Consider the following 16,431-nt stretch of genomic DNA (forward strand, 5'->3'; position numbering starts at 1 on the left):
TTGTAACAGACAGATGGGTTCCTATCTCTGCTGTAAGTCTATAGAGACATTGTCATCTGATTGATTGCATGTCCCCATTCCTCTGCCTCGCAGGAGGAGGAGAGTCCATCTGGACGGCTTCCTGTACCGAGGACCATGCTCCTTACTGCTCTGCACACTAAGAGCTGGGAGCACTACTGCAGAGTCCATCCCTTATTTCTTAACCATCTGGGGAGCTGCTGCTCCCTGACAGCTCTGCAGCAGCCTGCCAATTGCCCAGTTGTGCTGCTCTGTACAGTCTATATCCTGCTCTACAGCTACGTCATCGCATTCACTGGAAGTCGGGTGGGCCTTGCTGGCCTGGAACCTGTGCTAGGCAAATCTTCCTGCTGGTTCAGGGGGCACAGACCGTGAGCGAAATACGCCAGCCTCATACTCTGCCTCTACCAACTGCTGACGAGAAAGTAGTAGGAGAGTTTATGGGCCTGCCAAAAGTGAGCCCTGAGAGAGTGGCCCTTCTTGCAGGCCAGAAGGTTTGGTTGCTGTGGCCCTGCACTGGGTAGTGGTTAATTGCCTTGGTGGACACGGGAAGCATTGTCTAATCCAAAGCAGGGGACTAGCAATCCTAACAGTTTCTTGCCTAAAGCAGCAATTGAAGGCTGATTGTTTGCTACAATGTGTATGTGACGTTGTACTTCATACTTCAGTAAGATCTTGAGTAGATCTCAGTGTGCTCTGCCAGGAAGGCCATTAACCCTGTTGTGTTTAGTTTTGGTTATGGTCTTGGAATGAGCCTGCCTGTGCGCGTAGCTGTATCTATGGCACCTTATAGACTAACATGCATCTGACGAAGTGGGTCTTTGCCCACGAAAGCTTATGCTCCGATAAATCTGTTAGTCTATACACAGGACTCCTCGTGTTTTTTTTCCCCAGATTCAGACTAACACAGCTGCCCCTTTGATAGCTGTATCCCGTAGATCAGTAACAGCTGTGGAACATTTACACTCACACACTAGATAGCCAAGTTTTAGACTCACATTATCAGGGTCCTTCTCCTGCCCCACGTTTACCAGTGGTTTGTCCAGCCTAGTTCTAGATATGGGAAGCTGTAGTACTCTTCCACCACATCCCTTGTGCAGTCATGTGGATCTCCCTGGCAAGAAGCGTTCCTGTGAGGCCATCAGTAATTATTTGCCTTGTAGGTTGGCAAACTGACTGAGCACACAAACCCCTATGTCAGCCAGTTACGTTCTCTGCCATGGGGAATCTCTTGCAATCACAGGACAGTGGTTTGCACAGGAAAGCTTTTTGCCAGGGAGATCCACCAGAGTGTGCAAGGGGTGTGGTGAAAGAGCCCCACTGGTTCTGCAGGGGCTAGATAATGGGACTCGAGAGGTATCCGGAACCTGCGAATAGGGCCAGGACTACACGATAAACTTATGCCAGTGACTTCAGTCCCTTTGCTACTACCCCCGAGCTTCAGTAATGGCCCAGTTTCCGTGCAGAGTTCAAGGCGCTGCTGTGCTTGCAGTTCCAGGCCATGCACTACTCAAGGCATCAGTAGCTTGCAGTAGCTCTACCTCCTGAAGGGAGAATGAGAAGGGGATTCTGCAAAGTGGCTCTTGTTAAATCCAGAGAGGCTCTTTATAAGGAAAAGAGAATCCAAGGGAGAAAATTCTTCCTAACCCAGCAAACATCTGTCTGTTTGCCTGGTCTGTGCCCAAATCCCCCAAGATGGTTTCTCTGCCTGTTTAGGTTGGGTAAGAAATGTGAATGTTGTTCCCTGACTGGGACTTCCTGAAGCAGCTTTTTAATGGCTAAGTCTCAAAGCCAGTGGAAATGCTGACACTTCATTAGCTATTGCAGCAGCCTGAACGTGCCTGTGCAATCGCTGGCCCTTATTCAAAAGGGCTGTTTTCGGCCAACAAGCGGACATCAATCCAGCCTCACACCTTGCTGCAGCCTGAGTTGCTGAGTCAGAGGTACTGAGATGAAACAAACACATTGAATAAAATGCCTATTGTGCCTTGAATCCCAACCAGGTACACAGGTATTGAATGCAAGCCCTGTGCTGTCATGGCAGTAAAACTGAAGTGGAGTTCAAGACATTGAACCAGATCTTCCAAGCAAAATTCTCTTCTCTCTCCAGTCTGCTCCTCCAAACTCATGTTGTCTCTCAAGGCAGCCTTGCAGCTGCAAGTGTCTTCAGTGGATTGCTGGTGTGCTCAAGCCATGTCTCCTTTACGGGGGGGGGGGGGGCTGTCTGCACAGGTAAGCACAAACGGAGGACGTTCTCCAGCTGCTTTTCAGCCCCTTTGCACTGCCAAAGCCACTCAAAGAATATGTGTGTATTTCCGAAGACTTTGGAAAGCAAAGGTTACATAACACTGGCCACAGTTTAGATCAAAATTCAAATCTCCAATCCGATCCACACAAGATGTGTCCAAAGAGGGATGCATGTCTTGTGCTTTAGACCCAGTGTTTGAATGCCAAAGATTCAATTCTTTTTTAAAGCCTTGTTCCTTGCTACAGGCAAACTTCTGGACAATGGAATTGCACTCCGAAGACCTGGGTTTGCTTCCTTCTGTAAAAATTCCCCCCTCTGAGAAAGTGGGTTGTGCCCACGAAAGCTCAGAGTACCATAGATATATTTATTAATCTCTGAGCTGCCAGAGGACCGCATGTTGTTTTTAAAGTTACAGACTAACATGGCTACCCCTCTGAGACACTTGCACTGGTGTAAGTTTATCATATAGCCCTGGCCCTATTCCCAGGTTCCAGATACCTCTCAAGTCCCATCATTGCTGTTGCAGCAGGGGTTCCCAATTGCACCATGACCCTCTTCTGACAGCAAAAACGACTTCGTGGCCCCAGGAAGTGGACTGAAGCTTGAGGTCACCCAAGCCCCTCTGCACCAGGAGAGGGGAGGGGGCCAACGCCTGAGCCTCAGCACTCTGGGTGAGTGTAGGGGCAAAGCTGAAGCTTAAGGGTTTCATCTCCATTCAGGGGGCCTATGACTTGAGTCCTGCTGCCCAGGGCTGAAGCGCTTTGGCTTTGGCCCTGTGCAATGGGCTCAGGCTTCAGCCCTGGGCCACAGCAAGTTTAAGCCATCATTGAGGACCCCATTCAAAAGGGGTCATGACCCACAGTTTTAGAACTGCTGCTCTAGAGCAAGTTTTCTCAACCACTAGGTCACCACCACTGGGGTGTGTGTGCGCCATGAAGTCCGATATGGTGGTGGAGGAAGCGTGCAAGGCTCTGAAAGTGTTCTTGGAGCTAAAGCAGACCTCACTCCCTCTGTACTCTTACTCTTCAAGATCAAACAAAAAACAGGACAATGTAGCACTTTAAAGACTAACAAGATGGTTTATTAGGTGATGAGCTTTCGTGGGCCAGACCCTCCTGTTTTTTGTTTCAGCTACGCCAGACTAACACAGCTACATTTCTATCACTATTCTTCAAGATCAAACATTCTTTGCCAGCCTCTTGAAACTAGGGTCGCCAGATGGTTGAAACACAAATACCAAACACCCCTTCCCCCCAAAAAAAACACTGGGGGAAAAAAATCCCCCCCCCTCCCCCCAAAAAAACACCAGGAAAAAAATTCTATTGAAGAAAAAAAGGGGGGGGGGGAGACCAAAGTTGTTGAGCAAAAAAAAAAAAAAAAAAATTAACAGCATGTCCCCTTTAAGAGTGAGTGCAGGGATAGGAACAGGGGAGAAGTTGAGCACTAAGACCCAGGGGAAGCATTGCTTCCCCTTGGTTGGCAGCCATTTTGTGCCGGCAGCCTTGTGGAACCAGGTAAGCATGAGGGCTGGGGTTGGGGGGCTGGGGGTATTGGGGAGCCTGGGGGGATGGGGGGGAAGCCAGGCACTGAGTGTTTGTAGGGTTGCCAGGTACCTGGCATTTTCACTTCCTGGCCAAGGAAAAAATCAGAAAATACTGGACATTTAGACGTCCGATATTCTCTGAATTTTTTTACCGGACAGGAGGCGAAAATACCAGACTGTCTGGGTGAATACCAGACACCTGGCAACCTTACTTTGGAAACACAAATGGATTCTAGAGACTTAGCGTTGTTATTCTGAATAGATTATTTTACTCTTAGGTGATGTCTACATTGTGCATTCTTGCACAAGAAGATATGCAAATGAGGTGTGGCAATGAATATCACCGCACCGCATTTGCATACCTAATGAGTCACCATTTTTGCGCAAGAGGCTTTTGCACAAGCCGCTTATTTTCAGGCAGAACAGCTCTTGCGCAAGAGGTGCTTGCACAAGGATGCCCCTTGCGCAAAATGGCAATTCATTAGATATGCAAATGAGGTGCGGTGATATTCATCGCTGCACCTCATTTGCATATCTTCTTGCGCAGGAGTGCACAATGTAGACGTAGCCTTAGAGTAAATATAAAGAGTTTGTGAATATTTTTTACTTTGAAAAAGGGATCGTCAACCTGAAAAGTTTGAGAAATTCTGTTCTGGAGTAAGATAGCAGTCTGAGGCCATATGGAGGCTGCAGAAGCATAGCTATGGCAGCGTCGCTCTGCCAGCATAACCAGTGCATAGTGTAGACCAACTATAGTACCAAAGGAGTTTTTCCATTGCTCTAGGAACTCCCGACTTCCCAAGTGTCAGCAGCTAGGTTGACAGAATAATTCTGCTGTTAACCAAGCAGCATCTACACTGAGGTTAGGTTGGCACTGAGGTTAGTGGTGTGGCTGAACATTATAGCTGACTTAAATGTAAGTATAGAAGAGGCCGGAGTGTTTTCAGACTCTAGTGTATTTAGAGAGCTGTCAGACCAGAGAGGTCTGGTTTCAGGCAGTGTACAAATGTGAGCTTTTACTTCAAGAGATTCTTGAAGCTTGAAGAGTATTGAGCTTTTACTTTATAAGATTCTTACAGTTTTGAAGAGTATTTTCTATTCCATGTTATGGGTTTTGTTCCCCTTTCGGATGGAAGTATACTGTTAGATTTTGGATCTCACTTTGGAGAATGAGTTTTCAGGAACATTTTCATGAGACTTTTTTTTTAAGTCTATCAGGGCATGATCCTGAGATAATTGAATCTGGGGTTTAAATATGGTGATGACAGTTCACATTCAGGGGTTTAACTGACCGCTACGTTTGGGGTTGGGAAGGAAATTTCCCACACAGTATTATTTGCAGGGACTTTGGGGATGTAGCCTTTTATTTGGCTTTTAGGAATTGACCAGTTGGTATCAAGTGGACCAATGCCACATGATCAGTTTCTTGCATGGGTGAGCAAAGATCAGCACTTCGGAAGTAATGAAACTGTGCGGGCATTAGCTCAGGGTTTCCCAACCTATGGGTCGCCATTACATTTCAAAAGGGTTGCCAAGTCTCTCCCCAGGTGGTTCTGCCCCCCCCCGCCCCCCCGTTTTTGAATAGTCTTGAGTCACCAAGTCTTTCTGAATTGTCAAAATGGGTCCCCATCTGGAAAAGGTTGGGAACCACTGCTACTCCACCTTATTGGAACATGCATGGGTGCAAAAAGTTGAGAATTGTGCTGCTTTGGGTGTGCATGTGCATGAAATCCTCATTCCTGAAGTCTGCATCCTGGGGCCCATGAAGAGACAAAGACTGAAGACAAATAGATTGAAAGCATTTTTGCAAAAATATTCACAAGCCCTCCTTGTGCCAGTTATTTGTCAAAAGTTTGAAACATATCCACCAGCTTCAACAAATCTCCTTGTGGTACATACAGGAGTATGTACCCCCCTACACACCTGCAAAACATACGGGCTATCAAGTAAAATGTGAGACTAAAAACAGTGTCTGAAAGGTAGGTGATGGGTGATACGTAGTCCGGTTTCTCTTTGGCTGGTTAGATCTTACAGTGATGAATGAATTAGAAATGTATAGCTAGAAAGGGTAGGTACAGGGTAGACTAGCTAGAAAATTGGTATTTTGATGACACCCTTTTCAATTAAGGACAGGTTTCTGTTTGCAGTTCTCTGCTAAAGGGACAGACTTTCCCAGCACAGGATGGAGTTGTTGGAACAGATACAGGCAGTCCCTGGGTTACGTACAAAATAGGGACTGTGGGTTTGTTCTTAAGTTGAAACTGTATGTAAGTCGGAACTGGCATCAGCCGCTGCTGAAACTGATCAATTTCAACCGCGGCTGAATCTGGACGCCAGTTCTGACTTACATACAGATTCAACTTCAGAAACCCAGGCGTCCCCAAGTCAGCTGCTGCTGAAACTGATCAGCGGCTGATTCCAGGAAGCCTGGGGCAGAGCAACTCTGCCTCGGGCTTCCTGTAGTCAGCCGCTGGTCAGTTTCAGCAGCGGCTGACTTGGGGATACCTGGGGCAGAGCAGCTGGGGTGCTGCTGGGTTGCTCCAGTAGCGGCGCTGCGGGACCAACCTGGCAGCCCCGAGCTGCTCTACCCCAGGGGTAGGCAAGAAAAGCCTGGTCTGCTGGGGGGGGCACTAGCTGCACCCCCCCCAGCAGACCAGGGAGACGGGGGTGGCGGGACTGCCCAAGTCCTCCACGGCTTTGCTCCGTCTCCCTGGTCTGCTGACCTGGGAGACGCGGAGCAAAGCCGCAGAGCACGCGGGCAGCGGGACAGTCCAGGCGCACCGCGGCTGTCCCACTGCGGGTGTGCTCCGATGCTTTGCTCCCCATCTCCCTGGTCTGCTGGTCGGGAGATGGGGAGCAAAGCCTTGGAGCACGCCCGCAGGGGGACAGCTCAAGCGCACTGGGCTGTCCCGCTGCGGGCGTGCTCTGAGGCTTTGCTCCCCGTCTCCCTGCAGACCAGGGAGACGGGGAGCAGCTTTTCTTGCCCCGGAGGACGGGGGCGGCAGACCGCGGTGCATCTGGGCGTCCCGCCGCTCCCGTCCTCCGGGGCGAGAAAAGCCCCATTCGTAACTGCGGATCCAACATAAGTTGGATCCGCGTAACTCGGATCTGTACTTTTACAGTTCTGAACTCATGCTGGATAGCGAGTTACCATCCAAATAACATTTTGTGATGGGGCGAATGCCATTCAAAGCTTCGGCTCAAAGATTTGGTTTCTGATTCTGTGAGACTGACAGGCCAGAAGTTTACCAATGAACCAAAGTCCAATTGACCCATCTAGTTATTGGCTGACCTACCTCCGGTGTCACAATTACAGTATTCTCCAAAGGCAAAGCCACACAAAATTTCCCTGTGTTTGGGGGTTTCTTATAAACTAGAAAGCTGGTCCAAGGTTAGCACGGTCCACCGTTGACCTAACCCCAGGGCTAGACTGGTTTTGCCGAGAAACCAAGGTCCAACATTTCTAGTCTCTTCCCCATCTCGAAGTAAATTCTACTGGCTTCTACTGAGGTTTGGGTTAGTTTGAGCCCCTTTCTCAAAGTGATGGTAAACTCCTCCCACCTCCTATGAAACAAAGACAGGAAGACGTTTTGGCAAACTCCCTGTTACACCATAATTACTGGGCTCTTCTTAGCTCTACACGCAATCCAGCCACCTTGCAGAGAGCTGTATTTCCTGCTGGAGAGACAGACACTCAGAAAGGTCATTTAGGAAGCTGGGAAACTTTGAAGAATTTAACCTTTGCTTGATGGTCTGTAGGACAGATGACTATCCACCTATTGGTAGAACAGGAAACATTTGGCTTGTAAATAATGTCCACACCTATGTTAAATTGTTCTGATAGTGCTGTGTTTTCTCTCAGGCTAACTTGATTCTATAGCATTTTAAGCCCAAAATCTCCATGGCTCAATTGCATTATCTGGAATAGTTTCCAGTTGTGAGTACTGAAATCTTCAAGGGAGCCGCTACGGACGACGTGATCCAAAGCCCGTTGAATCTGCTGAGTTTTGGACTTGGTCCACACAGTGGAAGACGTTGCAGGGGCACAGCATGAAAGGATGTTCAGTTTGCCCTTGGTTTGTGGTAATGTGGCAAGTTTACTTTCAACAAAACCCTTGTGGAGCATCCCCACGCCCCTGTGACTGAACCTGCCTTCTGGTACTCTGCGTGCACCTTTTCCATAGTGCTTGCCCACTTCTGATGGGAATAAGACCTTGCTCTTTTCCCAAAGGGAGGCTCTTATACTGTGGTCTGGAGAAAGCAGGGCCAGAGGGATTGGAGGAGTTGCAAGGCTTGTGATCCCACACCTAGTTCTAAGAAAGAGTGTTTGCTTCTGAAACCATGTCAGACAACTCGTATAATTTATGGCCAGAAGGAACCACCAAGTAATCTAGCCTGACCTCCTGTCCCCCCACCAACCAACATGTGCCACAGGGGACTGCTGGGCTGAGGCAGCAGATCTTCATTACTTGCTTCCAGTAACTTGATCCAGGTCAGGGTTACACAGATTAATACTCCTCTCACATTACAGGAATCAGTGTCCACTAACTCTACTGCTGTGGTTCTCAGATGTTCGTATTGGTGACTTCTTTCATACAGCAAGCCCCTGAATGGGATCACTCCCCTTGTAAATTAAAAATACTTTTTAAAAATTTTATTGCTGTTATCAAAGCTGGAGGTGTACCGGGATTTGAGGTTAGAGGCAGACAGACATAACCTTGCCCCCCCTCCACACACACATCATAACCTTGGGGGACCCCCTGAAGCAGGGGTCATGACACCCAGTTTGAGAACCCTTGCTCTAGTGGTTACTGTTGCACACCAGTTCCCTGGGCCTGAACTAAAGACCTCACCCAGGCCTTGCCAAATGACTTTTCTGAAACATGCTGATGTTAACTTGTCCATGTATGGACATAAGGCATCACACTGATGTCACATGCTCAAGGAAACCAGCCAGCGGCTTGCTGAAGCACTGTAGTGCTTGTTAAGTGTTGTTACTACCTGATCTTGTGGACAGGGCTTCACAATCTGTTTTCTAGTAACACTCTGTATTAAATCTGGAACAGAGAGAAAGGCAGAATATTTTAAAAACTAAAATAGTCAGACTGTACCAATGGGCATCTTCCCTTGGCACAAAAAAACGATCCCAGGCCGCTCTTTTCATTGTAGGTACCAAGGAAAGGCCTTATCTTGGAAAGTGCATTTGATTAATTTGTTGTACTCCTGTGTATAGCGGTAATGCTGCTGATTATGCTGAATGGGTTATTTTCACTTTGGATTCAGCAAATGAGAACAGTGTTGTTATGTTCTGGGTTCTGGTAACAAAGATGATTCCTTTTTATCTTTTTCATATGCTGATGCCTCTCCTGGAAGAGGTCAACCTCCCAAGTACGATACAGATTTGGTTGAGCTAATATTTAAACAAAATCAAGTCATTTTCCTGCCTTTTCCCTTTGAGCTCCCCTAAAGCCAGTGAGTCGTGGTTATGCGTGTTGAACCGCTCTGGTCCTGAAACATCAGTGGTGCAGCACCGTCAGGGACAAGCTTAGGGCACTCAGGGGAAAAACTGGTGTAGCAGGACTGTGGATGCTGCTGGCGTGGAGCTTGGCTGGGGCTGAAAACCTGGCTGGGGTCAGCAGCAGTTAGCAGAGGCCAGCGGGCAGGAGGGAAGCCTGGTGGTGAGCTGCAGAGGGGCCGGCATTAACCTCCCCATGTCTAGCAGACTCCCTAATCCGGGGGGAGGCGGGAAGGTCCAATCTGTGCACACCTTCACATTACCAAGATTGGTCTGCTGGGTAGAAACTTTGTGATTCCTGTGCATCAGAGGAGAGCCACGTGCTCCAAAAAGGATAAACAACACACACCCCTACAAATGAATAAGACCTTCATTTGTGCAGCAGCGATCTCCTGTTTTGTGGACAAATAATTCCCAAGTTAGCAATATGCTCACTGAATTTCATCAAGATTTATGATAATTCAATTGAGACTCAAACTGAGGTATCGTTTGAGTCCCCTGCCTGGCATGTGGGAGAATATTTGTGGATTCAGGTGTTAACTGCTAGAATGTTTGTGAAGAGTGCACATCTGCAAATAGATTCAGTCCATTCTGTTTTTCACTCTGAGCCAGTATCTGCCATTGTACCTGAGGTGGGGAAAGGCTTACAAACTGGTACCCCCCGTGTGTTACTTCCTTAGTGGGTACACATGTGACTCCACGACTGGTCAGGCTGGCACCTTTCACCATCAAAACTGAGGAAAAAAAAAGTTAGCAGGCCAATCCATTTTCTGTGATTTATTTTTTGATATTTCAATATCTTTTTTTAAATTTAATTATTAAAACAAACTCCCCAAAACAACAAATAGTCTTGCAGCACCTTAAAGACTAACAAAACATGTAGGCTGTGTCTACGTTGGCACGATCTTGTGCAAAAGCAACCGCTTTTGCACAAAAAACTTGCTGCCTCTTTACACTGGCTGCGAGTTCTTGTGCAAGAACACTGACGTTCTAATGTATGAAATCAGGGCTTCTTGCGCAAGAACTCTGATGCGCCCACTCAAGAATAAGCCCTCTTGAGCAACTGTTCTAGTGCAAGAAGCCAGTGTAGACAGGCAACATGAATTACTTGCGTAAGAAAGCCCTATGGTTAAAATGGCCATCGGAGCTTTCTTGCGTAAGAGAGCGTCTACACTGGCATGGATGCTCTTGCGCAAAAGCACATCTCTTGCACAAAGGCACATGCCAGTGTAGACGCTCTCTTCTGGAAGAGTTTTTGCGCAAGGTCATGCCAGTGTAGACGTAGCCGTAGGCGGCAACATGAGCTTTTTTTGTGTACAACCCACTTTTTCAGACCTGAAGGCCTTAAGAAGTGGGTTGTTCCCATGAAAGCTCATGATGCCATCTACATGTTTTGTTAGGCTTTAAGGTGCTGCAAGACTATTTGTTTAAGTTTTAACACATTCCCAGTTTTTCATAGCGCTTTTCAAGCCCAAGATCTCAAAGCACCTTACACTAGATATGTTTGTATCAACAGCCACATTTTACAGGGCATTACAATGTTCCACCCAGATCAAGGCTGATAAAAGGCGTGTGGTCGACAGTATTTGAGGCTGAAGATCTCTCTTTTCCCATCCAGTGGACACAGCGAAGGGCTGACAATGAACTTCCTCCTGCTACTTTCCTGTAGAGGGCATCAAACCTGACCTGGATGCCCTTCCTGGGGGAGCACAGTCAATAAGATGGCAGTTGGTGTTGCTGATGGTGTATTTCTTGGGACGCACTCGATTGAGACCATCACATCCATTTCACATGGGCTACCAGCAACCATCCAATGGCAACAACAGCCACATGCTTCTGATGTGGGCATTGATTGTGCAAGGTGTATTGTGTGAGCAGATTCCCTGTGCTAGGCCGAGCCATGTAGTAATTTGCATGGGTGCCAGGGGCTGTCTATACACATTATAACTTGCAAGATCAGGCCTTGGGCTGGGAACTATTAGCTTAAAGCCAAAGTGCCCCTGATTCACACTCTCCTGAGCTACACAAGGCCAAAAGTTCTAGTACTCTGCTTCCACACTGGGGACCTGACTTCTAAAAGCACCCAGACAGTAGGCTGAATTCTTGTCAGTTTAGCCACTGATCCCAGTACCCAAAGGGAACTGAGATTTTCTAAAAAAATCTGGCCCTTGTCCTTTTTGCAGCAATATGAAAAGTGCAATACATTTGCTGTGGTGCCAGTTAGGAAGGGGCTAGAAGGCCTGGGCTTCTCCCCTCCCCCCTGATTTTACGTTAGCTTAAAGTTCCACAGGCCACAGAGAGGTAGGGGTGTGGGTATGGGTGTGTCATGGCCTGATCTCTTTTAAGCTGTGGGCCTGCACTAAATCACTACTGCTGCTGCTGGAGAGATCCAGAGCATAGCTACTGACATCTGATGTAGCTGCCTCTCCACAGAGATGACCTAGCCAAACTTCAGGGAGCAACCTGCCATTTGGGGATCCAGTTCCTGGATGGAGCAGTGCAGCCTGGTGCGGGTAAGAGAGAGGGGAGACTCCCTAGACAAGGAACACCCAGCATCCCTGTGGGGGGGGGGGGGGGGGGGAGGATGGCCTACTGGGACTGAAACTGCCCCCCACATCCTGAGAAATCCCTGTTCTTTTTTCCTTTTCTTTCCCGTACTTAAAGGAAAAATAGTAATAAAATAACTGTAGTCTGGAAACCAGAAGGTAAAAGACCAGGATTACAGACAAACATTCTCTTTATTGAGCTACACATGAATTTTCCATTAGTCAGAGAAAGAGACTGGCAGTGTCTAATATATCACAGAAACCTCACTGATTGGTAATAGAAAGGCTTAGAAAGACCTGGCGCTTTTTATATATATATATATATATATATATATTCAGTTTCCTCTTTATTCATTTTATTTTAAACAGGTGTGACTGGTCTTCTTCAGCAAAGGTAACTCTGAAAAGTGAAACTGTGAAGATGTCTGATAACTAATCAAAGTAGAAATGACGAAGGATTGGTCATGAAAACTGTGGCTTTAATGTCAACACTACATTTGATTTTGTTTTTTTTATTTTTTGTTTTTATTTTTTGTGATTTTTGTGTGTGGGTGTGTTAATTTTTTTAAAACATTTTCTTTCTTTTTTTGTTTTTGTTTTTGTTTTTTGTATTTTTTTGTGTTTTTTAATTTGTTTTTGCAGCACAAACATCCCCACATGAGAGAGAGAAACACCATTCACTAAAAGGAAGGATCAGAGGAGGAAAAAAGCAGCACAAAAAAGCATTCACTGGAAACAAACTCAAATCAAAACAAACAAAAAAAAAATCCAAAGAAAAATTATCCCTCTAAGGACCCCCAAACCAACACCCTAAAACAATATAAGTAAGAGGAGGCAGCCTCTCTGGTATGTGATACACAGTATTCTTCAGAGCAAAAAAGTCAAGAGAAGGAAAATCTCTGGATAATTTGGCCACCGCAGGTCAGTGACAGCTGTGCTTTTTTGATACAAACCTGGAGCATGAAAGCGACAAATCAGAACAGAATTGTAATTAAACTAGGGAAAAAGAATAAATAAATATAAAGCGGAAAAACATCCCCCTGCTAGATTCCTGACTCACAGCCATGGTCATGCATTGTAGTCTTATCACTCCAGTCTAATAAAGACCTCCCTTTTTTTTTCTTTTTAGAGAGGCAGGGCACAAGTCAACACAAAAAAGGAAATTAAATGAAAACAAATGCAAATTCATTCCTGTTAAAACGAGGAATGGAGAAGAGGAGAACACCTCTTAGCACTGTTGCAAAAGTATTTTCTGTGTGTGTGTGTGTGTGTGTGTGTGTGTGTGTGTGTGTTTTAAGCTAAAAGGGGGAAGAGGAAATGGGAAAAGAATATTTTCTTTTTTTCTTTTCTTTTTTTTAGCTACAAAGCACATGAAAAAAGTTTTTCCCATTTTTTCTTTTTTAATATTTTAGCTTCTAAATGTAAAGACTCAGCTAAAACCAGATCTACAGCAGTCTACAGAAACACACAGCCACCATTCCATGTTCAGAACATTATACATTGACTCAGTAAGGAAGGCTGTGTCTTATGCAAAAGGCCAAAAGGTCATGCTACCGGTAAGGAGAACGTCAACAGGAGAGTCCATGAGGTGGTCTGGAGAGAGAGAGAGAAGGGAGCCCAGTCTTGAATACATTAAAAATAAATCAAGAAATCAATTAAATCATAAAGGGAATCCCTCACTGCCACGTAAAACAGCATCACGTTGGTTAATGTCCTTCACCCTGTGCAAAAATAAATTGCATCTCCCTTCCCTTGCCCAAAGCCCATCTGAAAGTGAGGTTGGCACTGACACATGGTTAGAATTTTCTGGGCAAATCCATCCCCACATCTTTTCAGGGCAGGCCGTGCACTTTCTGGGGTATGACTGCTGCTAGGGGCCCTTCTCTTCCTTGCAGAACCTGTGCTGGTAAAAAACCTGAAGCTCCCCATCCTGTGCTTTAAATTAACTTGGAAGGAAGTTACATTCCACAAGTGAAGAGCTTGTTACATAAAGGATGCTTTCCTGCTGCGTTCCAGTTAAAAAAAAGTCCTAAAATATTGTGACTTGGGGTTGGATATTTTTTTTGGTCATTTTTTATAATTTTTTTGTTTGTTTTTGAAACCCATAAGAGCTGAACAGAACCGAGAGGCACTGAAAGCCCAGCCCGCAGGGCCCAAACTGCAGTGTGGCACCAGCTGACTTACTGCTTCCTAACTGCAGTACCTAAAAAGCCCAAGAAACTGGGGTGGGGAGAGAGAAAGAAGAAAGAAAAAAAATTCCCCTTTCCCTCTTCCACTCTACCTCTGGAGTCCTCCCCACAAAGAAGAGTTAAAAAGAAATACCATTTCCCCTTTTTGTTTTAAGAAAACTATCCCTTTTAAAACTCATAAAATACCTTGGTCTCAAAATGCGGGCGGACCACCGAGCAAATGTCCATGTAACTTTTCTTGGCTTATTTAATTTATTTGATTTCTATAGTGACAATACCAGGGAGGGCTGAAGCCTGTCAGAGAAATCAGTTCTGTCCACAGCTCTTTGAGACAAACTAAAAAGATTGTTGTTGTGTTTTATATATATATATATATTTATATATATATAATTTGTCATTATGCCTTTTTATTTACCAGCTTGCATTATTAGTATTATGATTGTGTTTTTTGTCGTTTGATTCGGTTTTTGTTTTGCGCTTTTTTTCTTTTTTTAAAATTTTTTTCCTCACGCCGTGATCATTACCAAAGGAGTTGCTTTGCTATACAAGACAAGAAGGTGTCAATACAAGCCACAGCCTCGGAGGTTGTTGGCAATGATGATGTCGGTGACGGCATCGAAGACCACCTGGATGTTGTTCGTGTCCGTCGCACAAGTCATGTGACAGTAAATCTCCTTGTTGGGGGAGCGGTTTTTGCTTTCAAATTGTGCTTGGATATATGCCGCTGCATCCTCATAAGTGTTAGGGCCTGTGGGCAAACAGGAAAAGAAAGAAAATCCTCTCAGAGGTTTTGCAGGTACAAGCATGCTCTGGGCAGTGGTTGTCAATCTAGTTACTATTGTGGGCCACATATGCAACTCTCTGTGTGTTATGTAGGCTACACTCAGACAGCATCTATATTCTACTGGTATGCCCCTGAAGATGTCACATGAGCTTCAGTTGCATGCTTATTGGTCACAAGTGGCCTGCAGGCTGCAGGTTGAGAACCACTGCTCTAGGGAGGTCTGGAAGAAAAGGGGTGGGAGAGGGGTTGGTATTTGGTCCCTTAAAGTTCACCTGCAAGGGGGGAAAAGATGATGTGGACTGATTCATGAGGAAGACATTTTGTTCTGCTTGTAGTTTACATTAGACTAGGTCTCCTCTACCCCCTCACTTTTTCCCAGAAGACCCCATGGGTAGCTGGAAAGCTCGACATTGCAAATGAAACAGGATCACATGAGAAGAGAAAAACAACGAGCGCCTTAGAGATTCATCTGAGGAAGTGGGTTTTGCCCACAAAAACTCATGATACTATATGTGTGTGTGTGTGTGTGTGAGAGTCTCTAAGGGCATGTCTAAACTAGGAGATTATTTTGAAACAATTAAATTAGCAATAACTCCTGAAAGAACTATTTTGAAATAAATTATTCCCCCAGGAAAGCAGGAGCACAGATTTGGAAAGAAAAGGCTTTGTAGTATGGATGCTCTGCTTATTATTTTGAAATAACCCCCCTTATTTCAAAGTAGCCCTGGTCTACACTAGGGAATTAAGGTGCCACAGGGCTACTTGTTTCCATGGAAAACCCTCTTGCGCAATGCTGTTATGCTGATAATTTTCAGGAATAACGGCATTGCGCAAGAGGGGTTTCCTTGCGCAAGAAGGGGCAGTGTAGACAGCTCCTTCTAGCGCAAGAGCCTCTTCCGCAAAAATGACGGCTCATTAGGTATGCAAATGAGGCTCTACGATATTCCACGCTTAGCCTCATTTGCATACTTCTGGCGCAACAACCCGCCAGTGTAGACATAGCCATGGTGACATCATGATGGCTTAACTATGCTTGAGAGAAGCTTGTCCATCAGCATAGTAATATCTTCAGTAAAAGTGCTACAGTGCAGTTTTAAAGTGGAGACCTGCCCAAAGTACCAATAATGTGTGATTCAGCCAAAGCTACACCCAGCCCCCAGTTTACTACAGTCCACACTATGCTGTTGTAGATACCATTTCATATTTAGCTAGAAGCCATTCTGTATAACAGAAACCATTTCAGCTTTTTGTCTTTGCACATAGGCCAGAGTGAACTTTCTATCACCCCATGCGCCAGGCCAAGACAGATGTGCTATTGGAATGTGTTAATTTGGCTGGTTCAGAGAGGAGATGTACTTCCTTGGACCTGTCCGCCATCTTGTTGATAAGGCTTTGTTTTTCCTAGTTTAATTGATTATTTCTGTAACTGGATGCCCTGACGTCAGACTGTTTGGCTAAAGGTATAAAGATACTAGGATTTATTGTATTAAGCAGCTTTGCTGGGACCACGTTGGCTCACTTTGCTTTACTGATCAATAAAGCAATCAGTTGTTAGCCGCCTAAACAGAGAGGACCGTGTTTTTGCTTC

The 16,431-nt window shown here is 45.7% G+C and overlaps 1 protein-coding gene across 1 annotated transcript in view; it reads right to left on the reverse strand.

Moving 5' to 3' along the window:
- Nucleotides 1-12,174: 12,174 nt before the first annotated feature.
- Nucleotides 12,175-16,431, reverse strand: part of GNAO1 (G protein subunit alpha o1) — a 352,130-nt gene continuing 347,873 nt past the window's right edge. The window contains exon 8 of the mRNA XM_075940404.1: nt 12,175-14,807. Coding sequence (XP_075796519.1) covers nt 14,620-14,807 — 188 coding nt within the window. The 3' untranslated portion in view covers nt 12,175-14,619. The remainder of the gene's footprint in view (nt 14,808-16,431) is intronic.

Source organism: Pelodiscus sinensis, chromosome 12, assembly GCF_049634645.1.
Source record: "Pelodiscus sinensis isolate JC-2024 chromosome 12, ASM4963464v1, whole genome shotgun sequence".
Taxonomy (NCBI): domain Eukaryota; kingdom Metazoa; phylum Chordata; order Testudines; family Trionychidae; genus Pelodiscus; species Pelodiscus sinensis.